This window comes from Cetorhinus maximus, chromosome 20, assembly GCF_964194155.1.
Source record: "Cetorhinus maximus chromosome 20, sCetMax3.hap1.1, whole genome shotgun sequence".
Taxonomy (NCBI): domain Eukaryota; kingdom Metazoa; phylum Chordata; class Chondrichthyes; order Lamniformes; family Cetorhinidae; genus Cetorhinus; species Cetorhinus maximus.
Genome location: NC_135898.1, coordinates 6,917,680 through 6,945,004, shown reverse-complemented (window position 1 = coordinate 6,945,004; position 27,325 = coordinate 6,917,680). Strand labels below are relative to the sequence as shown.

At 45.4% G+C, this 27,325-nt stretch overlaps 1 protein-coding gene across 4 annotated transcripts in view; it reads right to left on the bottom strand.

The window, feature by feature from the left end:
* ash2l (ash2 like, histone lysine methyltransferase complex subunit) overlaps positions 1-27,325 on the bottom strand; it is a 40,103-nt gene that overhangs the window by 9,646 nt on the left and 3,132 nt on the right. The window contains exons 2-11 of one of the 4 annotated variants that reach the window (XM_078565412.1): positions 27,258-27,321; positions 25,823-25,971; positions 24,123-24,211; positions 20,920-21,014; positions 17,624-17,719; positions 14,905-15,000; positions 10,449-10,524; positions 8,010-8,027; positions 6,608-6,670; positions 711-798 (exon numbers count right to left, since the gene is read on the bottom strand). In XM_078565412.1, coding sequence (XP_078421538.1) covers positions 711-798; positions 6,608-6,670; positions 8,010-8,027; positions 10,449-10,524; positions 14,905-15,000; positions 17,624-17,719; positions 20,920-21,014; positions 24,123-24,211; positions 25,823-25,971; positions 27,258-27,321 — 834 coding nt within the window. Of the gene's footprint in view, positions 1-710; positions 799-6,607; positions 6,671-8,009; positions 8,028-10,448; positions 10,525-14,904; positions 15,001-17,623; positions 17,720-20,919; positions 21,015-24,122; positions 24,212-25,302; positions 25,365-25,822; positions 25,972-27,257; positions 27,322-27,325 lie in introns of those variants that run through there. The other 3 variants (XM_078565416.1, XM_078565413.1, XM_078565415.1) reach the window with 3 other exon arrangements.

Below are 27,325 nucleotides of genomic sequence, written 5' to 3'. Positions count from 1 at the left end.
TGCACTGCAGAAACTCACCAAGGCTCCTTAAGCAGCACCTTCCAAACCCACGACCACTACCATCTAGAAGGACAAGAGCTGCAGACGCATGGGAACATCACCACCTAGAGGTTCCCCTCCAGCCATTCACTATCCTGACTTACAAGTATATCAGCCGTTCCTTCACTGTCAGTGGGTCAAAATTCTGGAACTCACTTCCTAACCGCACTGTGGGTGTACCCACACCACATGAACTGCAGCGGTTCAAGAAGGCAGCTCGCCAGCACCTTCTCAAGGGCAATTAGGGATGGGCAATAAACACTGGCCTTGCCACTGATGCCCACATCCAATAAATTAATACATTTTTTTAAAAAAGTCAGTTTTGTAATGTCAGAAAGTTGGACAGAGGGTGCAGTTTGAGTTCATTTGCTGGTGAACATCCACTGCAAAGCCACCATGTTAACAATTAATCCCTCCACGTACAAGGGAGAAACCGATGTTTTTATGTGCAGGATGCATTTTAGAACTTACTGGTCATCTCAATCAAAAAAATCCACACTATCCAGTCGAACACTGGACCAAGCTTGCCAGAGGAAAAGTGCAGAAAATAAGCCTACGATCTCATCTGTGAGAAAATGCTCTCCTGTTTGAACGCTGCTCCGCTCTGTTCCCCCACCCCCAGCCATCGGCCCTGTGGACCAGTTCCCCAACCAATTCCCAAACAGCCTCACCTTCGGGTCCTCTTCGCAGTCCCTCCTGAAGTGCCGTCCTGTTTACGTTTCGCTCCTCTTCCTTTCCCACTCCCTCCGACGGTGCCACCTTGGAAAAGAAAACACTGAAAATTGTGATCTGGGACTAAACTGTCTGCTCCCGAACACCCAGAGCTGAGTGACTGCTCGGGAAAAAGCACCGAATCCAACAGCTTCATGTGCATTGGGGAACAGACCAGCCTATAAGCCTTTCTCTATTTGACACGCCTGGGACAGGGGAACAAGGACTCAGGACAGGACATAAAAAGGAATCATTGCTGACAACATCAACACCAACTTCAGCACAGCAATGCTAGATTACTCACTATGCTTTCCTTCAAGGCTGCTACTGCCAGAATCTCACACAGAACAAGTGAATAAAATTAGATGTTTGCTCAAAGAGTATTTCCATCAGTACTATCTGCTTTTCAAAGTAAAACCACAATAAAAATCAAATATTTTCTGTCTGACTGTTCAGTGTGGATGTCAAACCAGGGAACTCACTTTGAGTTGTTCCGAAGTCCATGTCTGACGAGACTCGATGTTGAGTGCTGAGGTAGAACCAAACCAATTCATATTGTTTGCCAATGTTAGCTCAACTCCATTGCACGTTTGGGTTTAATTCCGACAAATCAGATCTCTTCTCACTGAAAAAACACGCTCATGTTTTCAATCCAGTTTCATGCTCCCTGTTGGATTGTGCCGATAAACCTCCACTATTTCTCTTCAATTAAGTCATTACCACTGTAGAAACTTCCATTTTAAAATGCAAAGCTGAATGGCACATTTCCTAAACAAATTTATGAAACATAGGAGGAAACAGTGCAAGCCCAGCTGGCTACTGGAACAACTACTTAAAGAAAAAGGCAGAGAGAAGTTTGGATGGCAGGAAGGTTCATCTGACAGACCGGAGATCTGTTCCACTGTTGGTCATGGACGCTTCACGTCGACCATTTCCAACACCAAGTCCTAGAAATTAGAAACGTGACTTGAGTGTGTCAAATTCCTCTCTGACGGATTAACGTATTCACGAATCTATTCTTAATAAATACTGGTATAGGGGAGGCTAAATCTGCTCATCATTGGTCTATTTACATTAAATAAGGTGCAATTCCAGGGCCTGACCTTTCAGTGTAGCCTAGTTATACAGTGCGAGCGTAGTCAATCAAACAGTAATGGTATGTGCAGTGGCATTTCTTCCGAAGCCCACTTGGTATCAGGGCTTTAACTACCCAAGTGATTTCTGTCCAGTCCCATTATATAATTATTACACTCATCACTGTGACCGCTCAACTCTGCGGCTTACAGTCACAGGACTGCTGAGGGTTTGCTTCGACCCATACAGCGGGTTACCACTTAAAACTGTCAAGACCAGAGAACGACACATGGAAGGGTAACCTGTGGCTTTCAACCAACAGGTTTTTAAAATTAATTTTCAGATGCTGCCCAAACGTTAACATCATGTTGTCAATGTCTAAGTCAAGCTCAGATTTCCAGATCTCTGACAAGGTAAGTTATGCTCAGGAAATGACAGCCAGTTCAGTGAACCATTCCCACCCTCAGCAAGTCTTTGCAGTGGAGGCACCAAGATATGGGCAGCTTTAATATTCCTTTAGCATCTGTGCTAAATTCTGGCAGTAACGGTCTGCAAAGCAATAAAGGATGCAAGTCAGGGTGTAACTGTTTTTTTTGAGAAGCACAGGAATTCTTGAAGCACCAGCTGCATTCTGCTTTGCATTGTTTGCAGGTGTATTTGTTTCTGCAGCTTTTCTCAGGGGAAAGCACAAAGGCGCAGAGGCTGCACAGAAAACAGAAACTTGCAGAATTGGAAAGTGAACCCACTACACTAGCAGAAACTGAGCTCTCTTTAATCACTTAGTCCTCACAGTCAAGTTCCATCCGGTGCAATAATTTTTAATATGCTGACATCTTTTCAAACACGTACAGCTGCAATGGCAACATTCCTCTCTGCACTTCTGAAGCTCTATTCAGATGTCCTTCCACAATAGGTTCATGCCACGTACAATTCATAATGCGAGACCAATAGCTCACCCCTCATGCTGCTCATGGACAACTCCCAAATTTGCAGAAAGGGACACTGTCTGTCCTGTATCACCCATGCAAAGGAGATGCTTATCCTACGTGTGAATCAACTGCTGCATTACCCCATTCAAAGAGGTGTCCTCTAAGATACAGGACAGAACCAGTGCTGTACTCTAAAAAGCTCTTCAATTATACAGCATATTTAATGCAGGAAAATATTCTTGGGAACTTCACAAGAGATGCATTCAGCTAAAAAATTAAAGGGGTGTTGAGCCAAAGACAAGGGCATTGTACGGGATTATCATCAAGTTGCTTTGGATAGGTGGATTTTGTGGAAGGACCTCAGGGAGGAAGGAGACATGGGGAAGTGGAATTCATAGAAGCAATTCCAGAGCCTTGTGATCCTGATGGCACAGCCTCCAATGGTAGGGTGAATTGGGGGTTTATTCACAAGAAGCCAGAGTCAGAGGAAGGGCCTGTAGGCCAGGAGAAGGCTACTGATAAAGAGGCACGAACGGGATTTAAACACATGGATGAGATTTTTAAACTTGGTATTGAGGGAGTTTGGAGTGAATGCAAGCCAGCAAAGACAAATGTGATGGGTCAATGGGCACTTGGTGAGGGATAGGATACAAGCAGCTATATTTTGAATGAGCTGTAGCCTATGAAGGACAGAGGACAGCCAGAAAGCTTTTGTAAAAACAGGGTTTCGAGGCAACAAACAGTTGGATGAGAGTTTCTGCAACAAATGAGCTGAAGTAAGGGCAGAGACAGAAAGTCTTTTTCATGGATACGGGGGTTACAAACCCAATTCAGGGCTGAATCGGGTTGAGTTTGAGACAATTGCCAGTGAGCAAGGTGGAATCAAGGGCACGGGGATGGAATGGAGGCAAAGGCAATGGCTTTTGGTTTCACCAATGCTTAACTCAAAGATACTGCAGCTCAACCAAGACTAGATGTCGGGTAAGCTGTTCCACCACACAAGTAGTGGAGAAGTTGGGAGGTATGGGGGTTATTTAGAGCTGGGTGAATCCACTGATCCCCAAGTCTATAGATTATATCATCAAGGGAGCAGGATATAGATTAAGAAAAAGAGCTAACAATAGATCCTTTTCGGGGTACTTGAGGCAACAGTGCAGAAGTGCAAAGACAGAAACCATAGCTGGAGATACAGCAGTCAGGCTAGAGTTAGGGCAGTCTGACTGAATTGGACAAGTGAGGAGAGGTGTTGTAGAAGAATGGTGTCAGCCAACTGCACAAAAATGCTGAGAAGCTCAAGGAGAGAATGCCATTTGTGACTTTGGCTGGGGTAGTTTCGGTGCTGTCGTAGAGGTGGAAACGCAATTGGAGAGATTCAAACATCAAGTTGAAGGGTATGGGAGGTGACGTTGAAGAGACAAGGGTAGTTGGATATGGAGTAATCGCTTTCAAGACCAGACAGGTTGAGGGAGTTTCTTTTGAAGAGGTGGTCATGACAGAGTGGGACAGTACCTGAAGAGAAGGAACCATTCACAAATCAGCTAATGTGGGCCCCAGGTAGGGAAATGGGGCTGTCTGCAGTTCAGTGGAAGCTGAAGTTAAGGGAACAGGACATAGGTTTCCACTGGCAGAATGAACTGAAAGAGAATGTGAGGGGGAGATAACAGAGAAGCAAGACACAGACGTAGCCTTAGAGGATACGATGGCTTGGCTTGTTGGAATAGGGGTGGGAGAGTGGGGGGGATCATTCAGCTAAACATCTGACAGATATTCTCAATATTAGTGATAAATTATCCACATGCTCCTCAGGCTTGTAGGTGAAGGGGTTAAGGAAGCGGTTGGTAATGAAGATTAGAATCCAGGATCAATGGGATAGAGTAGTGGATGGGAGTCTGGCAGAGTTTGATGAAGTTTAGCAAGATCTGATGATGGACGGCTAAACCACTGAATGCCAAGTCTATTCAAATATGCGATTCTCAAACTTAAGGGAACGACTGGCATAGGAGAGAGTAAGGTTTTAGATGGGAATAAAGGCAAAGGAGGGAGGGAGAGATGTCGAGTGGAGTGATGGATCCAGACATAACAACGTGGGCTGAAAGCTAGCCTGTTTGGAGTTTGAAAATACATTTAAGGGAAAAAAATAGGATGATGCTGACATGTTATTCTAGATGACTTGGGGGCAAAGTGTTTTTCCCAAACAGGGACAAAAGGAAAAGAGGGCAGAAAAGAGGGAGAGAATGCAGCTGTTGAAGGATCTAAAGAAGTGGCCTTGTGTCCAAGGCCATATGACTAAGGTGAAGAGTATGGCTAAACATGAAAACATGAACAGGAAAGAAAATGGAGAGCAGGAGTTAGGGAGTACAGGAAGAGCAGTGAATCTCGGCATGGGGTGGGGGAAGCAAAAATTATCCCCCAGTTCAAGCTGTGCACAGCCCAGTTTAAGGATAAAACTCCAAGCGCAGATATTGACTAACACAGAATACAATCAACAACTGTTCTTCACTCCAAATGCCTCCTCATCACTTCCCACTACCAGCATTTCCAATGCATTTGTTTCATAAAGGACGTTTGAAGAGTTACTTTAAAAAAAGCCTGAAAATATTCAGGTCCGTCTTCGCTAGACCACAATGGGGAGATTGTAGACTGAGAGTCAAATTCTTCAAAGCAATTCCCCTCCCCAGGTGAACATTTTTCTAGTGCTTGTTTCCTAAGACAGATATCTAAAGGCACCAGCTGTACATAAACACTGCATTATCAGACTGAGAATAAACCGTTAGTTCCATTTCATTAACTCTTTATTTACACTAAATTCAGCTAACTTGGTTAATTTAGGCATCAATAATTTACTGCTCAGAAAAGAGAACAACAGAAGGGTGTTCTGCTGCTTTGAAAATATATTACAATCCAGCTTTTGCACTTCCTTTCTTTATTCATTCGCAGGATGTGGGCTTCGCTGGCTGGGCCAGCATTTATTTACTTGCTACAAACCCTTCTTCTGACATGAGTACCCTTAATTACACATCAGTTACATTCCTCCCTCTTTGATAAAGACAGACAAGCACTGAAACAGACAGGGTGAGATCTTAACTTGACACCAACTTTTACATGAACTGTCATGGGGAATTAACTATGCATCACCCTTGGTATCAAGCACAATTTTACAGGTGTACGTGTGGAAGACAAATGGCAGAACAAATATTCCACACAAAAATGTTGACAAAAACACGCTCGAGTTCACTCAAAGGCCATCTTACATGAACATATACTGTACATAATACCCTGTGCAGCAACAAAGTTAAGGACAAGACTACAGATGCACGAAATTGCACCTCCTGCAGCTGCAGATGGAAAAGAGACTAAAGGAGGGCGCTTTCAAATAGATGTACCAAGTTACAGAAACGTTCTATCATTTTTTGCTCAACCCAGAAGACTAGTTGTGGATGAAAGTCAAAACAAATGTAGCATAGGTTTGACGCAGGGCTGAAGCCATCTACACAACTCCCTCACCCGCAATGGACTATCTCCTCCCATCAGTCTGACAGTTCCAGTTTCCAGCCCAAATCATCAAGAGTTAGAGATGGTGGACAAATTCTTCTCAATTTGGAAGTAGTTTAGGAATAAGGATTAACTCGAACTTAGTTCAAACTCATCAGCTCAAACTCTTTTGTTAATCTTTATCCAAGACTCTGTGCAGCAGCCGATACTGTCCCCGTCCAATTTCAGCTACGTTTGGAAATGCCGAGGGCAGGGCGAATACCTGAAACACAATGCATAATCCATCCACTCCCCCTGCCATTCCCAGCCACCCCAACCGCCCACCTATCCCCAGGCAGTTCCAGCGGATATTGTTAACTCACCTTGCGTGGAGTCACGGGCCCGACCCCCAGTCCCGTCACTGCATGCCGCACCACTGAGACGCCCTGCAAACACAAATGGTGAAGCCACGATTCTCACTTGTGAGCCTGTTGTGTTCAGTTAGCAGCAGCACCCAGCCAGGGCCCTAAATACCCAAGGACTTGCCGGCTTCAAGTGGGACTGCTTCTCTTACATGAGACCAACGCTTCAGCACAGGCTCTGCGTGAGGAAATAGCAAGAGCTCCACCCAGCGACCACAATGGGGGTTGCGAGCCTCGACACCAACACACTGGTGCCTGCTCCATGACACCAAGGAATAATGTCGACAATGCTGGCTGTTCTCCAGTACCAACTCGGGAGACCATGCCTCACTTGAAAGCTTACATGGGCAAAATTGGCTGCTTTGACCAGAGGGTGCCAGTGCCAAGTTGGCACCCCGATCTTGTCCAATGTTTAGACTTTTTTTTTTAAGTTGGGGTCAGGAACGAAAACCCTGCTGTGGCGGATTCTCTATGCTTTCTGCTGAAGGGTGCTAATGCCCAATTGCAGTCATCACACTGCCCCCTTGCACTCAGCCCAACCTGGGGGAGGAACATCGCAGTTCCATACCCCACTCAGCCACTCAACGAACAGACACGAGAAAGAAGCAACTGTTGCTGGGGAAGGGAGAAAGCAGAAATAATAATCAAGAGAGTAACTAGAATGCAGTCAACCGAGGGAGGAAGGATGTTGCACACAGAAGTGGACAGTTTGAAATCCAATGCATTTAAAGGTGGCACCAGTGCCGGAATTGGACCTACTTTGCGTTAACTCACCTGGGCTATGCTACTCATTGCAGCTGTACTGTGATCAACATCACAGACAATCCAACCTCCCCTCCCTGTGACAACAACTGGGTGCAACTTATATTTTTAATGCTCTCGAGTATGCAGCTTTCAGGATGCTCACTACCTAAAGCTCAAGATGGCAAAGACAAGAACATTTCCATCACCAGTACCACCCACTCAAAACTCCAGTTGAACTGGCTCGTCTGATTTGAACTGGGCAAGTATCAAAAGCGTGCTGCAACAGAAACTTGACCGTTACCTTCACACCCATTTTAAAATCTTTGGCCATGAAACGTTGCCCTAATTTAAAATTCCAAACAGGTAAATGTGGCTTGCTTCACATCACGTGCAAGCAGTCCATGCAGCATTTAATCGTAGCCTGTGCTTGTCTTAATGCATAATATAAAAAGCACTTCTCCTCCCCTGCACAAGTGCCACATTTTGCCCAGTTCAGATCAGAGGAGAAAAATAGCAAAGGTATTTTCAAAAAAATACACTGCAAATCGCTAAACATCAAGCGTTTTAAGCCAGGTACAAATACTTAAGTTACAGCATTTCTTAAGACACAAACTTTCACCTGCAAATGAAGGTCCACCTGGAAGAGAGGTCAAAGCATGCATTTGTATAGTCTGAGGACAACACATGCACCAACTATGAACTCTTATGCATTAGCGCTTTTTTGATCACGAAACTCATTTTCTACACTCAATGTTTCACTAGCAGAATGCTCCTGTACCAGTGGACAGCACTGCCCAGTGCTCCCACTGAACTTCCCGCTGCGCACAAGCGTAGCAGGAGACCCAAGCAACCCACCCACCTTCCCTCTGCATCTTCCAACTCTGAGTGGAGAAGGCACCTGCAGCAGTTAAGGGTGGCCCACCTCGAGCTCAGCAGGCAGATAGCTACCTCAAACCCCACCCAAGTATTGCAGATAGCCAAACACGTCACTTGGCTCTTAGAGAGCTAGCTGAAGCAGTGATCTTTTATCACTTGACTGCTGCATCAATGGCCAAGGCTGGTTGCACTGCAACATCTCTGGGGGCATAACAGATGGAAAGATACTTTCATTTCAGCAATGTCCAAATAAATACACAAGTAGCAAAATTTTATCAACTATTCTGCACTTCAGTATCAATAGAAAACACTTCAAAGACTCTATGCCACGCAGAAACTGGACTTTTAAAAGCAGACTGGGTAAGCTTGAAAACAACAGGTAACTTTGGACCAACGATTCCCCAAACTTTTCGGCAGTGGGGGTTTTCCTTGCCTCATGTCTGGTTCTGGTGTTGATTAATTGATAGAGATTGATTGACATGATCAGATGCTAAGTCCCTGGTCATTGCATCCTGACAACTAAGATGACAGAAGAAATGGAACAGACCTTGGTCCTTTTTCCATTGAATCATGTTCCCAACTCACTACCTTTTTTTCTTGGAAACAACAGCCAGGAAATAACCTATTCTTGCATGATGAATGAGGCACAGTAGGATAGAAAAGTTTCATCTAATAGGACTGAACTGGAAGGCAGGGAATTTGGGCTTTTGCCATTTTATATCCTGGAATGAAAAAGGGAAAGGCAGTGGACTGGCTGGGATGCTCCATCGAGCGGGAGCGGGAGTCAACTATTGACTTTCAAAACATCTTCTCTGAAAAAAAATGCTCAAAAACCACCTGATCGTATGGTGAATGAATCAGCGAGGAGCTTGACAGAGTATACACTGGCTACCTTCTCTAACCCTCTGCACACCCAGAGATACTGCTCCAATCAACGCTCATTTCTCAGGCTGCTTCTGGACGCGTGGCATTGGGTATCTGACAGCGAATGACAGGTATCAGGAGCTCCACTTTCTCACACAGGGCCTGAACACTAAAAGGTGACAATCTCACCCGCTCCTGCCAGTTGATCCATTTTTCTTCATAAAAATACAGAATCTTATGAGGGCATTAAGCACACTTTTTCTTATTCATTCACGGGGTGTGGGCTTCGTTGGCTGGGCCAACATTTATTGCTCATTCCTAGTTGCCCTTGAGAAGGTGGTGGCGAACTGCCTTCTTGAACCGCTGCAGTCCATGTGGTGTAGGTGCACCCACAGTGCTGTGAGAAAGGGAGTTCCAGGATTTTGACCCACGGCAGTGAAGGAACGGTGATATATTTCCAAGTCAGGATGGTGAGTGACTTGGAGGGGAACTTCCAGGTGGTGGTGTTCCCATCTATCTGCTGCCCTTGTCCTTCCAGATGGTAGTGGTTGTGGGTTTGGAAGGTGCTGTCTAAGGAGCCTTGCTGAATTCCTGCAGTGCATCTTGTAGATGGTACGCACTGCTGCTGCTGTGCATCAGTGGTGGAGGGAGTGAATGATTTTGGATATGGTGCCAATCAAGCGGGCTGCTTTGCCCTGGGCGGTGTCAAGCTTCTTGAGTGCTGTGGGAGCTGCACTCATCCAGGCAAGTGGGGAGTATTCCATCACACACCTGACTTGTGCCTTGCTTACTTACTGCACGCTATCAATAGCTTTTTAAAACGGTCTTTTTTTAAAATTAATTTTCATTAGCTTTGCCCCTGCATTCATTAGGTCAACAGGTTCCTGCCTGGAGTGGGACAAACACTTGCAGATAATTGGAGATTCAACTTGTGAACAATCAGAATAGCAAACCTTGCCAATACATAGGGACCATAAGATTGGTGGCTTCTATCGATGGATTCAAAATTAACGCTTCTAAAAAAAATGGCTTTCCCTACAACTGAGCACAAATAAGGTCACTACCAATTACATATTTAATGCAAATAATTCAGCATCCCATGAGTTTTACACGTTCCTCTGTCTAGTTAACTGTATTTTATTTACAAATCTCTTTCAAAAAGTCATGCGCATTGAGAGGTTAGTTGAAGATTTGTCACAGCGTAACAAACTGGTGGACAAATCCAACTGAACATGACAAAGCCAAAAGATACATTCACGCCAATGATTCACTCGAAACTCAAATTGAGAGCAGCTCAGTACTGAAGTCATCAACATACCATTGAGGTTGCTTCCTGGGGTCAAGGAGCCGCCTTGTTTCTGTGTGTCGTAGGCCGGACCAATGTTAGAAAGATCCTACAAGAGAGAGTTTCAAGCAGCAAGGCAGTTTCAGTAGAGCAGCACACACCACAGAGTTCAGATATCCAGCTGTGCTGGCATAAGCACGACATGCTGAATGACCTCCTATGGAACTATAACATTCTATAGCAGACCACAACGCTCTCTTTTAAACTATTTAAAGCACATCACCATTTCAAGTGACATATTTTTAATCCTGCCGTGAAAGTTAGTGGAGGATGCAGAGTTTTTATAGTGTTTTAAAGGTTGGAAGATGTGAGGCGATGCCACCAAGGAATTTGAACACAAGGAAGAGAATTTTAAAATTGAGGTGTTGATGGACTGTGTCACAATCATCTAGTTTCATGGTTTATATTAATATTTTAGAGGTAAAACTTTTGGTTGCCTGAATTAAAGTGTAAAATATAAGAACAGAACATAAGAACTAGGAGCAGGAGTAGGCAATTCAGCCCCTTGAGCCTGCCCCGCCATTCATTACGATCATGGCTGATCTCATTTCGGCCTCAACTCCAATTTCCCGCCGTCTTCCCATAACCTTTCAACCCGTTACTAATTAAAAATCTGTCTATCCCCTCCTTAAATTTATTCAGCATCCCACAGATTCACAGAATTCCACAGATTCACGACCCTTTGGGAAAAGTAATTCCTCCTCATCTCTTATTTAAATCTACTACTTCTTAGCCTAAAACTATGGCCCTTCGTTCTAGAATGTCCCACAAAGGGAAACATCCGCTCCATGTCTACTTTGTCTATCCCTTTTAGCATCTTATATATCTCAATTAGATCTCCTCTCATCCTTCTAAACTCTAGCAAGTATAGGCCTAAACTGCTCAATGTCTCCTCATAAGACAAGCCCCGCATCTCTGGAATCAATCTAGTGAACCTCCTCTGAACCGCCTCCAATGCAACTGCATCCTTCCTCAACTAAGGGGACCAAAACCGTGCACAGTACTCCAGGTGCGGGCTCACCAATGCCTTATACAGTTGCAACAACACTTCCCTATTTTTATACTTTATTTCTTTCGCAATAAATGCCAACATTCCATTTGCCTTCCTTATTACCTGCTATACCTGCATACTAGCTTTCAGCGATTCATGCACAAGGACACCCAGATCCCTCTGCACTGAAGCATTCTGAAGCTTCTCTCCATTTAAATAAGATAAATGGAAAAGCCTGGTTAAGAAATTAACAACCTTAAACTAAATTCAAAACAAACATGCCTGGGTTAATTACAGATCAAGGTAATCTGTGTTTATTTAATAAGGTCTGAATAGAAGAGGGGCAGCTATTAAACTGCAGGACAACTGGAGACAGGGTGTCTGAGCTGTATTGTCCTGCCTTAATCAGAAAGATGAATTATTAATGCAGGCTTCAGGGTCAAGAGGTTTGATTTCAAAGCTGAAGGCGAATTATTGTAAATATCCAATGGCCGTCTCAACTAGCCTCTCTTGCCTTAGGCGTGAGTGATTCAGGGTGGAGCCTGGGCTGTAATTCAGTGAAATTATACGTGGCTTGTCACCAGAAGGTCTTTGGGGCTGCAGCTGAAAGCCACCAAGTTAGTGGGTGTGAGCCACTCAGTTCAGTAGGCAGACTGAGATAGACCGTCTGCTCAGGGCTGAAAAGCAGCTGGAGAGAAGGAAAAGGGCCGTCAGAAATCACAAGTATTTCTGAGGTGGAGTCACTAAGCCTGCCTGCAGTGAAGCCCAGGCTTGTGCTGGAGGGTCCACATCATGAGGTTCTGAGGGAGCAGTGCAGGGTCGTTGAGCTGGAGGCTTGTGGAAGGACCCTAAGTAAGGTCAAATCTCAAAGGATAGCAGGAACGCTGAGACTTCCTGAGAGCTGTGACACATGGGTTTGGTCCCAGGGAAGTGGATAACCTTCAAGAATCTGATAAGGAGCCAAGGGCTTTCTTGGCGAGGGTGAGCCTCGTGGCGAGGGGAAGTGAAGGTTCACTTGAAAGTTTTAGTCCAAAAAAGCAAAATGATGCTGGAAATCTGAAACAAAAACAAAAAATGTTGGAAAAGCTCAGCAGGTCTAGCAGCATCTGTGGAGAGAGAAACAGTTAACGTTTCGAGTCCGTATGAACCTTCTTCAGAGCTGAAAGAGCTCGACTCGAAATGTCAACTCTGTTTCTCTCTCCACAGATGCTGCCAAGCCTGCTGAGATTTTCCAGCATTTTCTGTAAATGTGATTGTGTTATATTCTGCTTTTCGATGTAAGGTATAAGGAGTGTATTCACCTTAAGACTGTTTATTTCATAGTGTTGGCTTCATTTGCTTCTTGTCTGGTAAAATCTATCTGTATTTTAAACATTGAATCTTGTAGCTTTATTGTTTCAGTAGATAATGGGGATTTCAAATTTGTTTGAAAGTTTACGGTCTCAGTGATCGTACCAAATAGCAGTCAGTGTCGGTCAGCAAGCACCAGGGTGATGGATGAGTGGGACTTAGTACACCTTTGGTTATGGGCACAATAGTTTTGGGTGATGTTAATTTTATGGAATGTGGAAGATGGGAGGCCGGCCAGGAGAGCACTGGAATAGTCAAAACTGGAGGTAAACAAGCATTGGGGGAGGGCTTCAGCAGCCGATAAGCTGAGGCAGGGCAGAGTGGGGCAATATTACAGAGGCAGTCTTTGAGATAGAGGGTGAGGGGTCAGAAGCTCATTTCCTGGTCAATTCAGACAGCAGAATGGTCTGGATTAGCCCATGACAGTGACCACAGAGAACCTTAGAACTGATGAAGAGGGAATGGAATCCAAATACACAAAGACTGCTCTGTAAAGCAACTGGTCACAAAGAAAATATTTGCACACTTACTCCTGCATTTCTCCTCTTACTCCACCATCCCTCCATTACCTTTTATGTTTAATACTCTAATGCTTTGTGACATAGAAAAGAATCAACTTCACTGTTGCAATATTTAAAGCAATTTAGTTACGAAGCAGTGCAGTAACATTGAAGTCAGTTATACTTCAGAACTGCACTCATTTGAAAAAGCAGGGGAGGGACTAACTAAAATATACTCCCTTGAGCTTGTTAATTATTATCTGCATTGAACATGGTGAACATTGGAAGGAACTGCTCTTGTGTCACAGATCTCTCAGCTGAAGGGTGCAGCAACATAGGGGATGCTTATCTATTCATCAACTTTTAAAAAAATACCCACAAAGCACCTGTCAAAGACAAAACATGAAAATTACATGGAGAGTTTGAATATGAATACAATCTATTCAGTTTTTTTTTAACCTTGCTCATGTTTAAAGAAATAATTTCATGTTGCAAGCTGCTCCCATAAACTTGATACCCAACAAAAACCTCCCATTGTCTTATAACTGCTGCACAGCACCAAATTTCACAGCACCAAATTTCACAGCACACAAGTAACAGAAGTAGCCCATGAGGCCCCTTGAAACTGCACTGCCGTTCAATAAGATCATCGCTGAACTTGTACATGAATTCCATCTTGCCACCCGATCTCCATACCCCTCAATCCCCCTGAAGCACCAAAAATCAACTGATCTGTCTTTAATGCACCCAACAATGGCGCATCCACAACTCTCTGGGGGAGAGAATCCCAAAGATCTGAAACTCTCTTAGTGAAGAAATTCCTCATCGTCTGTGTGTGAAATGGCCGATCCCTTATTCTGAGGCAAAAACAGAAAATACAGGCAAAGCTCAGCAGGTCTGACAGCATCTGTGGGGAGAAAAACAAGAGTTAGCGTTTCGAGTCTGTGTGACTCTTCTTCAGAACTCTGAAGAAGTCATACGGCTTGAAACATTAATTCTGTTTTTCTCTCTACAGATGCTGCTGAGTTTTCCCAGCATTTTCTGTTTTTGTTTCAGATTTCCAGCATCTGCAGTATTTTGCTTTTATCCCTTATTCTGGTACCCTGACGCATTGGTCGAGATCCCTTCCTTGCTCGGGTAAGCAGCTGCTCAGTGTCCACCCTGTCAAACCCTTGAAGAATTTTATATGTTTCAATCAGATCGCCTCACAATCTCCCAAACTCCAGACAATCCAGGTCCCATTCTACTCAATCTCTCCTTAAAAGGAGAACCCTCTCATTCCAGAAATCCATCCAGCGAATCTCATTTCCTGCCACATGAATATGCTTTCCTGCGCTGGATGCCACTAGAAATCCATCAATAATGTTTCAAGCAAGGAAGCTATTTTACATAGTCTCAGGTTAAAAAGTTTAAAAGCCAATGCAAAATGGAGTAACTGAACTAAGCAGAGACACAGTTTTATCGAGCCAATGGTTTGTTGTTGAGTGCACAAGCTTTGCTCTGATGACTGGCACCGCTTTGATGGTGTCTTCACTTTGCCGACATGCAATTGCACCTCTCATCTCCTGACTTGGAGCAGGGCTCTTACCTGGTCTAGCAGCCCAAACTTAGGGTACTCTTCCTGTGGGTCCTTGCTACCAGGATCTGGATTCTCCTTCACCAGGAACACATCCCGCTCTTTGGTCTGAAATTTCAGGGACATCCAAAATCGGTTACAGGTTCCACAATTTATCCCAAATGCAACAACTGAATGGTGAACAATGCAAAAAAAAAAGCTTTTCATACCCCCTCACAACACCTGCCTTCAAACATGCCAACGGTTGTTTGTTCTGCTTCTCAGATACACTGGTTGTTCAGTGTGGCTCTTCACCCCAGATGGTAAGAACCCAGGTGATGATGAAGTGCATTCTTTGAAGACTGTGCTAATCACCACAATGGGTAAAGTTTAACAAGTTCTAATGCTGAGCACAAGGAAGAAATCTGCAATGAGATACACTTGGTGCATCCCCTAGTTCCTTCACTCCACCATTGGCAGCAGTGCCTTCAACATCAGCAATTTCTTAAATAAATTCTTCCTCCTCAAAGACATTCTGATCATGTTTCTGGTCACCCCATCTCATGTCTCCTTCTTTGGCTCAATGTCATTTTTTTGTCTGATTTTGCTGCTGTGAAGCATCTTGCAACATGTTACGACATGAAAGAGGTTAGACAAATTCAAGCTACTGCTGATCTGGGAACCAAGGCTGGCTGTGTGTACGCACAGGGCAGTAATACAGGCGGGCAGACAGATGCACCTCTGTCATGTGTACACAGCTTTGGTCTCCTCATTTAAGAAAGGATATAAATGCATTAGAAGCAATTCAGACAAGGCTCACTTGACTGATACCTGGGGGTGGGGGTGGGGGTGGGGGGAGGGGTTGTGTGTGTGTGTGTGTGTGTGTGTGTGTGTGTGGGTGTTATCTTAAGAGGAAAGGTTGGACAGGCTGGATTGGGGTATCCATTGAAGTTTAGATGAATGAGGGGTGATCTTATAAAAACATACAAGATCCTGAGGGGACTTGACAGGATGGGTGCTGAAGGGATGTTTCTCCTTGTAGGAGAGACTCGAACTGGGGAACACAGTTTAAAAATAAGGGGTCTCCCAACTAAGATGGAGATGAGGAGGATTTTTTTCTCTCAAAGGGTTGTGAGTCCTTGGAACCCTTTTCCTCAGAGTGTTGGAGGCAGGGTTGTTGAATATTTTTAAGGCAGAGGTAGATAGATTCTTGACTAACAAGGAAGTCAAGGGGTATCAGGGGTAGGTGGAATGTGGAGTTGAGTCAGGGCAGTCATGATCTCATTGAATGGCAAAGCAGATTCAAGGGGCCGAATGGCCTACTCCTGCTCCTCACTCGTATGTTCGTTTAGGTACAGACAAACTCAGCAACGTTGGGTACGGTACAAACAATGAAGCTACATGTGTACTTATGTCACTTCAGCCAACAAGCATACCAAGATGGTATCAGAGCCCAGACTGAGTTAGCCACCTAACCTCATGTTGTCACTCAGCAGAGATATGAAAGATTAGGATAGTGATCCAGCTCCACTCAGTATTGTGACAGCTGAAAGGCAGACTCATATCCTTCTTGTGAACTGCAATGTTGGGCAGCTGAAGTGCAGCTAACTCTTAGTATATGTGGGCAAAAGCACATCAAGTGTTGAATGAAGATTAGAACCCAGTTCAGATGGGGAATGCAAACCCCTGACAGCACACATCACAAAGGCTGTGGCATAAATTTACACCTTCACTCGCAGGCCCAGAGCAAGTTACAAAATCTGCTCATTCATGAGTAGGTAAGGAGTTCTACCAGTTTACTACCCAAGCGGGGAGGGTGAACATCAACACTTGTCTGTTCGTCTCACAAAAAGAGTTAATCATTTATTTGTGAAAGCATCGCATTCTCACTCAATCCTTTCACCACACCTGTCCTTTGTTGCTCTCCAGTCAAGGTTAGTCTTCATATTGGGATGCAGGAAAACACAGCTTTTCTTCAGTTTCCGTTCCACCAATCTCAGTGTGCTATTAGTGGGAAACTACATTCACATCCAGAGGATGCAAGAGATTTATTTCTTTGCCTCACCCAGCACACAGCATTGCTGAGGTGGGGAAAGAGGGTGGACAGTGCGCGTGAGGTCACACAAGTAGATAGCTCCAAACGAGTGTGATAATGACCAGATAATCTGTTTGTCTCGGTGAGGGGAAAATATTAACCAGGAACCGGGGAGAAATCCCCTCCTCTTCCTCAAAGTAGTGCCATGGGATCCTTTTCCCAGAGAGCAGAAGGGGCCTCAGTTTACAGCGCAGCACACTCTCAGTATGGCGCTGGAGTGTCAGTCTTCAGTTTTGGGTTCCTGTCTCTTGGGATGTGAGCCCACAATCTTGTGGATGGGAATGCTTTGCTGACAAGTGTCCTGGGCCTATGTGGCACAAAGCTCAGGAGGACAAAACTGACCCGGTGGGCAGCACCACAACTCAAATGGAAATAACACAAGAAATAATCATGAGTCAGCACAACTGAGATCTCAGGAACGACCCATTATTGTTCAACGTTCAGAAATGTTACTTAGGACTCTGACTTCAGCAGGACCGTCAAATCCTGCCGGCCTAAAATTCCACCCTTAATCTTTATCGCAAAACAGGTCAATTACCTGATGTATGTGAAACGCAGGAAAAATACAGCATTTCAGAGCAGAATGGCAATATTACTCTTTTTTAAAACAAGCCACGGCAGCAATTTTGATCCCATTCCCATAGGGAGTACACTCACCATCGTCTTCACAATGTTGTTTGGCCAAGTGATTTTGCTAGGTCGCTGTCGGGTAGTCAAACATTCCCAGTATTTGTCAATGAAAGGTATTATATCCTGCAGATAAACAACAGGGCAAGATGCAAGAACGTGGGGTCAAACTGAAACCTCGTACCGCTCATCAGACAACAGGCGAGAAATAAAAACCAAACGCTGAACATTACATTTCAAGACCCAAGCAGAATCAAGGATTCATCATGTCACTGGCAATTCAACTCACCTCTCCTCCCTCGTCAGACAGTGTGTCCCACAGTCTCTGTCTAAGGGGCAAGGCTTCATGTGGCCATAAGGTGCAGTTGCAGGTTTTTTACTCTTTCATGTGTTGCGGGTGTCACTGGCAAGGACAGCACCTACTGCCCATTCCTAATAGCCCTTGAGCAGAGTGGCTTGCTAGGTTATTTCAAAGGACAGCCAAGAGTCAACCACATTGCTGTGGGTCTGGAGTCACATGTAGGCCAGACCAGGTAAGGACGGCAGACTTCCTTTCCCGAAGGACATTAGTGAACCAGATGGATTTTACGACCATTGATGAGAGTTTCGTGGTCACCATTACTGATAGTGGCTTTATATTTCAGATTTATGAATTGAATTAAAGTTCCAGATTCAAACCTGTGCCCCCCAGAGCAGGAGACTGGGGCTCTGGATTCCTAGTCCAGTGACATGACCAACTGCACCACCGTCTCCCCTCCTTGCTTTGTGAGAGTACACGTGTCATAGTGGCAGGTCTGGAAGAGTGGGTCAGGAGCAGGTTCTGCACACGCCCCTTCTCCTCCCTAACCCCATCAGCCTCTTAAATGAAAGGTGACTGTTTTGTTTAAAATTAATTCATGGGATATGGGCTTCACTGGCTGGGCCAGCATTTATTGCCCATCCCTAGTTGCCCCTAAGTAGGTGGTGGTGAGCTGCCTTCTTGAACCGCTGCAGGCCATGTGATGTAGGTGCACCCAGTGCTGTTAGGGAGGGAGTTCCAGGATTTTGACCCAGCGACCATTTTCATGCAGTAATTGTTTTTAGATATTGCTACTTTAAAATTATTTGAACCCCTGAACCCTGGGGTTGTGGAGGGGAGGTGGGGGTGTAGAAAGAGGAGGGAGCCAGTTTGTGGACTGATCCCACAGTTAGTTTTCTGTCCTCACATTCTGCTTTACGAATCAAGCTTCGAACAATTCAGTTAATACTGGGGCAAATAAAAATTTTAGGCTCTAAGGCATTGCATGGCCTTGCCCGTTCCTTCCTCTGTAATCTCCTCCAGCCTGAGATTCCTCCGAGATCTCTGCATTCCTCCAATTCTGGCCTCTTGTGCATCCCCAATTTTAACTACTCTGCCTCTGGCTGCTGTGCATTCAGCTGCCTCTCCCCAAGCTCTGGAAATCCCTCTCTAAACCTACCCACCTCTCTCTCTCTCTCTCTCCTAATTTTAAGATTCCTCTATACAACCTATCTCCTATGCAGCTCCTCCTGAGACTCAATTAGGTGCATTAAACGTGCTGTGCGAATGCAAGCTGTTGACGCTGCAGGAACTTGGATGGCCAAAACTACTATTCTGAGGTTGGGTGATGGAGGGTCTCTTCAGGGACAACACCACCAGCAAGAGAGTCACAACAAGAACGGCTTCAAATCTCTGTGTCCCAAATATTTTGAGAAGCTTCCCCCTCCCAGCCCCAGCTGACTGCAAGTGGTTTCCCTTTTCTCTCTGGCAGATATCATTTGTGGCGCTATAGGTGTTTCGGCAGCATTTTTAGGCATTGGCCTTTGATATTTTCAATGAAAATATTGGCCCTCAGGGGACAGAATTCAAAAATGACCAAGGATTCAAGTTACAAGCGGACTTTACTGGCCAGTCACAGACCAGAAAGGTTCCTGTCACCTGCTGCACTCAGACAGCGAGTGTCCCAGACTCAATCCTTGCTCAGGACTGAGACAAATTACTGCAGCTATTCCACAGTCAGGGTTTTACATCTGATCTCAGTGAGACGTTAGCTCCATGCCCCACTCTGGATCAACATTCGTTGTACAACAGCCCTTGCAACCCCATCACAGCCCAGAAAACGAAAACGCACAAGTGTCAGCAGTGACTCCACTGTGATACCTCACCTTGCTGAGCAGCCAGCTGACACTCACGGTCTAGACTCTGGAATGAAGAACAGCCGCTTGGGTGGAACGGCAGCGGGAAACCAGTTGCTTCAAAACAAGGAATACTGATGGAGGTGGGGGAACCTTTGCACAAACAGCCCCTGTGAAATTCCTAAAGTTGCCCAATGCTACTTGTGAAGATCCAATTGCTCAAAGAATCTGCAATGTCTTAAGCTTCATCAGCTTCTCATTCTAAACAGAATCATCAAACACGAGATCTGTAATGCTGGACCATAGTTATGTTGCTAGGACACCTGAGAGATAACACAAGTGCCTCGAGATACAGCCTAAGCAAGGCAGGCTTCCCATTTGATGGACAAAGTTCTGGAATTAAATCAGCAGCCGGTTGAATGGAGGGCGTGAAGGGACAATGGATGACATTGGATCTCCAAGACTTCCTTTCAGAACTATTGCAGAAGAATTTCTGATTGTTAAAAATTCTTTCATGGGATGCAAGTGTCGCTGGCTCAGCCAGCATTTACTCCCCATCCCTAATTGCCCCTTGAGAAGGCAGTGATGAGCCAGCCACCTTCTTGAACCACTGCAGTCCATGTGGTGTAGGTACATCCACAGTGCTGTTAGGAAGGGAGTTCCAGGATTTTGACCCAGCGACAGTGAAGGAACGGCGATATATTTCCAAGTCAGGATGGTGAGTGACTTGGAAGGGAACTTCCAGGCGGTGGTGTTCCCATCCCTTGTCCTTCTAGGTGGCAGAGGTCATGGGTTTGGAAGGTGCTATCGAAGGGGCCTTGGTGAGTTCCTGCAGTGCATCTTGTAGGTGGTACATACTGCTGCTACTGTGCGTCGGTGGTGGAGGGAGTGAGTGTTTCAGATGGGGGATGGGGTGCCAATCAAGCAGGCTGCCTGGCCATGCTCCTTATCTGAAAGCTGGAAAGTTGACCAAGAGTCTGGCAAATTTCAACAGCTCAACAATTGCTCTATGATTTAGATCCTGGGCCATTGCCAGGTTGGTTTTGCCCACTGGCGTTGCACTTAGGGCAGGAATGGGTAAATGTTTCCGGGTTGGCACACAACGAGGAGCAGGCCATTTAGCTCCTCGAATTGTATGTTCAGGGTCAGCTCTCTCTGCAGCTGTTTGGCCTTCAAGCCTTTGCCCATCATACCTTATCCTTTGAAAACATGGTTTTGGGATGTTCATCCTGAGTCCGAGAACGCCAGGTCAGATTCGCAAGGCCTGTCAGGCACATTTCCTTCAAATCTGCAAAGGAAGACAAAAACTTACATTTTTACTGTGCCTTTCCCAACCAGAAGATCTGCCAAATCACTTTCCACCAATGAAGAAGTACATTTAATTTGTAGTCACTATGCTAATGCAGCAAGTACAGCAGCCCCTTTGCGCACAGCAAGATGCCACAAACTGCAATGTGATAATGACCAGATGATCAGTTTCAGTCATGTTGGCTGAGGGATAAATATTGGTCAGGACACTGAAGAGAGGCCTCCTGCTCTTCTTCCAAGTGGGATCTTTTATGTCCACCGAACAGGGCTGATGGGCCCTCGGTGCAATATCTTCTCCAAAAGATGGTGCCTCAGAGCGCAGCACTCTCTCAGTATGTGCACTCTAAAATGAGAGCCAGGGTGGATGAGAGCTTTACTGTTAATAGGTTTTTCTGTGTCACACATTCTACAAAGTCATGTACATCACCTTGCTGCTTTGACCCTCCTCCTCAGGGAGGTGGAAATGCAGCGGCAATGTTGCTAGACTAGTCATCCAGAGCCCAGGCTCACGTTCTGAAGACCTGGGTTCAAATCCCACCACGGCAGCTGATGAAATTTGAATTCAGTTCACAAAATTTGGGATATAAAGCTGGTCTCAACAATGGTGACCATGAAACTGTCAATGATCAAATCAATCAGTGATTGTTGTAAAAAAAAACCATCTGGTTCACTAATGTCCATTACGGAAGAAAATCTGTTGTCCTTGCCTGGTCTGGCCTACATGTGACTCCAGACACAGAAATGTGGCTGACTCCTAACTGCCCAAGCAAGCCACTCAGTTCAAAGGCAATTTGGGATGGGCAATGAATGTTGGCCTTGCCAGCGATGCCCGCATCCCATGAAACAATTTTTAAAAATCTCACACCCGCCCCACCAGAGACTATCAGATGTGACCAACCATTGGCATCTATTTTTCATCCAAACCCATCTCCAGCTCATCCTTTAAGAACAACACTGTTGTTCGAATCAAGAACAGAAAATGCTGGAAATTCTCAGTAGGCCAGCCAGCATCTCTGGTGACAAACAGAGCTCATGTTTCAGGCCAATGATGTCCCTTCATCAGAACTCTCTTTCTCTCTTCACAGAAGCTGCCTGAGCATTTCCAGCATTCTAGCTTTTGATTTCAGGTTTCTGGTGTCTGCAGTATTTCACAGTACTGTCGCTTGGATCACTGGCAGACTGATTCCTCAGCTTGTGTACCCATTCCTGGCCCAACAGCAAACCCCATCCCTGCTGTTAGCTCATGTCTGGAGGGCTGGTGCTGGAATCAATCTCAGTTATCCCTTCCAAAAAGAAAAATAAAACTGAGTTTCCAAAACTAAAAAGGTCAACACATGAGGACTGGTTGTGTTCCTCACAGTATAGAGTATTAGAAAATCTAACTTTTTTTATTAATTTACAGGATACAGGTGTCACTGGCTAGGCCAGCATTTATTGCCCATCCCTAGTTGTCCTTGAGAAGATGGTCATGAGCTGCCAACTTGAACCATTGCAGTCCATGTGGTGTAGGTACACCCGCAGTACTGTTAGGGAGCGAGTTCCAGGATCTTGACCCAGCGACAGTGAAGGAGCAGCGATATAGTTCCAAGTCAGGATTGGTGAGTGATTCGGAGGGGAACTTCCAGGTTATGGTGTTACCATCTGTCTGCTGCCCTTGTCCTTCTAGATGGTAGCGGTCGTGGGTTTGGTAGGTGCTGTCTAAGGAGCCTTGGTGAATCCCTGCAGTGCATCTTGTAGATGGTACACACTGCCGCTACTGTGCTTCGGTGGTGGAGGGAGTGAATGTTTGCAGATGGGGTGTCAATCAAGTAGGTTGCTTTGTCCTGCATGGTGTCAAGCTTCTTGAGTCTTGCTGGAGCTGAACTCATCCAGGCAAGTGAAGAGTATCTCATCACACTCCTGACTTGTGCCTTGTAGATAGTGGACAGGCTTTGGAGAGTCAGGAGGTGAGTTACTCACCGCAGGATTCCTAGCCTCTGACCTGCTCTTGTAGCCACAGTATTTATATGGCCAGTCCAGTTCAGTTTCTGGTCAATGGTAACCCCCAGGATGTTGATAGTGGGGGATTCTGTGATGGCGATGCCACTGAATGTCAAGGGCAATGGTTAGATTCCCTCTTGTTGGAGATGGTCACTCCCTGGTGCATGTGGCATGAATGTTACTTGCCACTTGTCAGCCGAAGCCTGGATATTGCTGCATTTGGACATGGACTGCTTCAGTATTTGAAGAGTCACATGTGGTGCTGAACATGGTGCAATCATCAGCAAACATCCCCACTTCTGACCTTATGATGGAAGGAAGGTCATTGATGAAGCAGCTGAAGATGGTTGGGCCAAGGACACTACCCTGAGGAATTCCTGCAGCGATGTCCTGGAATTGAGGTGATTGACCTCCAACAACCACAACCATCTTCCTTTGTGCTAGGTATGACTCCAACCAGTGGAGAGATTTCCCCTACCCCTCCGATTCCCAGTGACTCCAGTTTTAGGTGTTTAAGAAGATTAAAAGCATTTGATATGGTCGAAAAAGACAACACTATTTACTCTGTGTCTGAAACAGCAGGGCAGAAACTTAAAATTCGAGCTGGGCCATAAGGGGAAGATGTCAGGAAGCACCTCTTCACACAAAGGGAAGTGGAAATCTGGAACTCTTTCCCCCCCACCCCAAAAATGCGAGGGATCAATTGAAAGCTTCCAAAGCCAAGTGGAAAAAGATGCCCTTTTAGGCCAGGTTATGAAGGGTTACATAATGAAGGTGGCTGGGTGTTCTGATCTAAACTGAACGATGCAACAGACCCGAATGGTCTGCTCAAGGTTTTATATTCATTTATAGATTCACCATGCAGAAGGAAGACAAAGTTAGGTTTCACACCAGGAGCTCTACTACATCAACGCAATATGTACATGTACAACTGCCCAAGTGAGCTCCAGAACTGTGAATCCCGGATATATTTTCAGAAAACAAAGTCAATCAACAGCATTAGTCTTTACAGCGCAAACTTATCATCTCTAATCACAACATTTCCACCAAGGGAATTAATTTCATTGACTATCAAACACAGGATGCTTTGCGTGACCAGCAATCTTACTTGCTTGTTTTCGGAGGAAGTAGGTATTCCCACTATGGTGACACATGTTGCAATGAAATATGTAGTTGGTCATGAACGGAAGGCATGAGCTGCAAAGAAGAAAGCCAGCAATCAGAACGAGATACAACCCCTGTTAAATATTTGCAAATGAACTTGCATTGTGGCTTCAGTGAGCACGAGTAGAAATTACTGGAGAGTGCAGTGGTTTTGTTACTGCGCGAATACGTGCACATCCCACCACAAGAACTGGGAAATTTGAATTCAGTTCATAAAATCAAAATCTGGATTAAAAAGTAATGGTGACCATGAAACTACCCAGTCGTCAAGACAAATCCATCTGGTTCACTAATGTCTTTCAGAGGAGGTAATCTGCCATCCTTACCCGCTCTGGCCAATGTGTGACTCCAGATCCACAGCGATGTGCTTCACTCCAAACTGCCCTCTGAAATGGCGCAGCAAGCCTCTCACTGTATTGGAGATATCAGCTCACTGCCACCTTCTCCAGGGCAATTAGGGATGTGTAACAAATGCTGGCCTTGCCAGTCACACTCACATCCTCCAAATTAATTTGAACAAAAGTCCCACAGATAATCTTAAATTACCCTCTTATGCCCCTGACAAGAGGCTGTGGAGGGGGGGATGTGGAGGAGGAAATTCAATCACCAGCTGGGGTTCGTGTGCTGTTTGCAAACCAGAAGCAGACGAGAGGTGAGAACACGAATTGGTACTGTCCAGTTATCAAGCAGTTTGCCGAAACATGCCATCAGCAGTCAGACATCAACAGTGACCATCTTTGGGGCACCAAAGGTTGTCAGTGCCTTCACTCCCTACCCCACACTCCCCGACAATCCAATTAAAGTCTACAAACAAAACGTGCCATTCGGACCAACTACTGCACACGGACATTTGTGCTCCCCATGTACCTCCTCCCACCCAATTGCATCTCATCTCTCAACATGTCCTTGTGTTCCTTTCTCCCTCGTGTTTACCCAGCTTCCCTCTTAAAAATATTGAGAGTATTCACCTTAACCACTCCTTGCGAGAACAAGTTCCACATTCTCACCACACCCTGGGTAAACTTATCCCCTGAATTCCCTATTGGATTCATGAGTGACTATCTTGTATTTATGACCCTTAGTTTTTGTCTCCCGAGAAGTGAATATGTTTTCGCCATGTCTACCTTAGCAAATCCTTTCCATATTTCAAAGACCTCTATCAAGTCACTCCTCGATCTTCTCTTTTCTGGAGAGGAGACACAGGAGAAGGTTGTTCAGTGTTCCCTGTTAAGTCGGACCTCTCACTTCTGCTACCATTCTTGTGAATCTTTCTTGCACCTTCTCCAGTCAGTCTACATTCTTTTTTTTTAAAACAATATGGAGATCAGAATTTTTGCAGTTTCCCAAGTGTGGTCTAGTCAAGGTTCAATACGAGTTGAAAATGACTGCCCTGCTTTCCAATACTACTGCTTTAAGTTAGACACAAAGAGAATATTTGAACCTAATTCCTCCTGTTACAAAGTGCCAGGCTGATTGAGGGTCAGGTTAAAATTGGCCCTGAAGTTTCAACATATTTGACATGCGAATACAAGAATATAATGTGTCAGCTTAAATCTACACGGCTGCTATACACCCTCAGACTGTATCCTCAGATGTGAACCCACCCTGGTGACGCAACTACAGCACAAGATGCAAATTACGTACGTTGTGTCCAGCCCAAACGTGTCTGCTGAGAACCATTTGACACAGATTCCACACTGGAGCTCCACTCCGCCAAGATGCCGGACAGATTCTTCCTCCATCGCCCCCGCCTGCTGAGCATCAGTTGTTTCGGTGCTGTCGCCAGATGCCTCCTGCAAAAACAAGGGGCAATTCTAGTGTGGGACACATAAACAACTGGCAACACTTCATCATGCAGCCCGCGTGAGCCACTTAAGCAACAACAGGGCTGCAACAACTTGGCACACTCTCTCTCTCTCCCATCCAAACGAACTACGAACTAACCACCAAAGCAGTCGAAGCAGACTCCACATTGAGCAACCTCTCTCACCCATGCTGCTAATGGAGAAAATCTCAAGGCCGGGGGGGTGGGGAGAGAATCCTAAGAGTCAATCAGCAGGAGTTTGCTGACATGGCCCCTCTTTGTTCAATGCCATTACCACCGCTGAATTCCCCACCATTAACATCCTGGTGGGTTACCATTGACCAGAAATTGAACTGGACTGGCCATATAAATTCTGCGGCTACAAGAGCAGGTCAGAGGCTGGGAATCCTGTGATGAGTAACTTGCCTCCTGACTCCCCAAAGCCTGTCCACCATCTGCAAGGCACAAGTCAGGAGTGTGATGGAATACTCCCCACTTGCCTGCATCAGTCCAGCTCCCTCAACACTCAAGAAGCTTGGCACTATCAAAGCAGCCCGATCGATTGGCACCACATCCGCAAACATTCACTCCCTTTACCACCGGCACACAGTAGCAGCAGTGTGTACCATCTACAAGATGCACTGCAGGAACTGGCTTCTCACACAGCACCTTCCAAACCCACGACCTCTACCATCTAGAAGGACAAGGGCAGCAGATACATGGGAACACCACCACCTGGAAGTTACCCTCCAAGTCACTCACCATCCTGACTTGGAAATATATCGCTGTTCCTTCACTGTTGCTGGGTCCAGATCTTGGAACTCCCTCCTGAACAGGACTGAGAGAGTGGCTTTACCACATCAACTGCGGCTATTCAAGGCAGCTTAACCCCACCTTCTCGGGATAACTCAGGGAGGCTCCTGCCACCTTTGTTCAGACATGAGAATGAATTAAAACTGCCAGGAGTTTAACCTCGCTTTTAAAACCAGGAGTATGGAAATTTTTTGACCAAGTGGGCGACTTTGCGTGTTAGCTGAAACATGTCTTCGAAGGCATCTCAACAGCCAGGGAGGTACCTGTGCTAATGTGCTGCACAATCACAAATTGTCCACAAGGTTCATGAGTATGTGATCAGGAGAGTGAACACTGGGGAGTTTCCCCATCTTGAACCAGGACACAACAAACACCTCATCCGCTTACTCAGAACCAAGCAGGGCTCAGATACGGGCGATTCCCCAGGTCACACCTGATCAGAAAAAAACCACACAGACTTACGATATCTTTCCCAACAGAGGACTCCGTCTCCATTGTCACAACTATGTCAGCCATTGTGGGCTCACTGA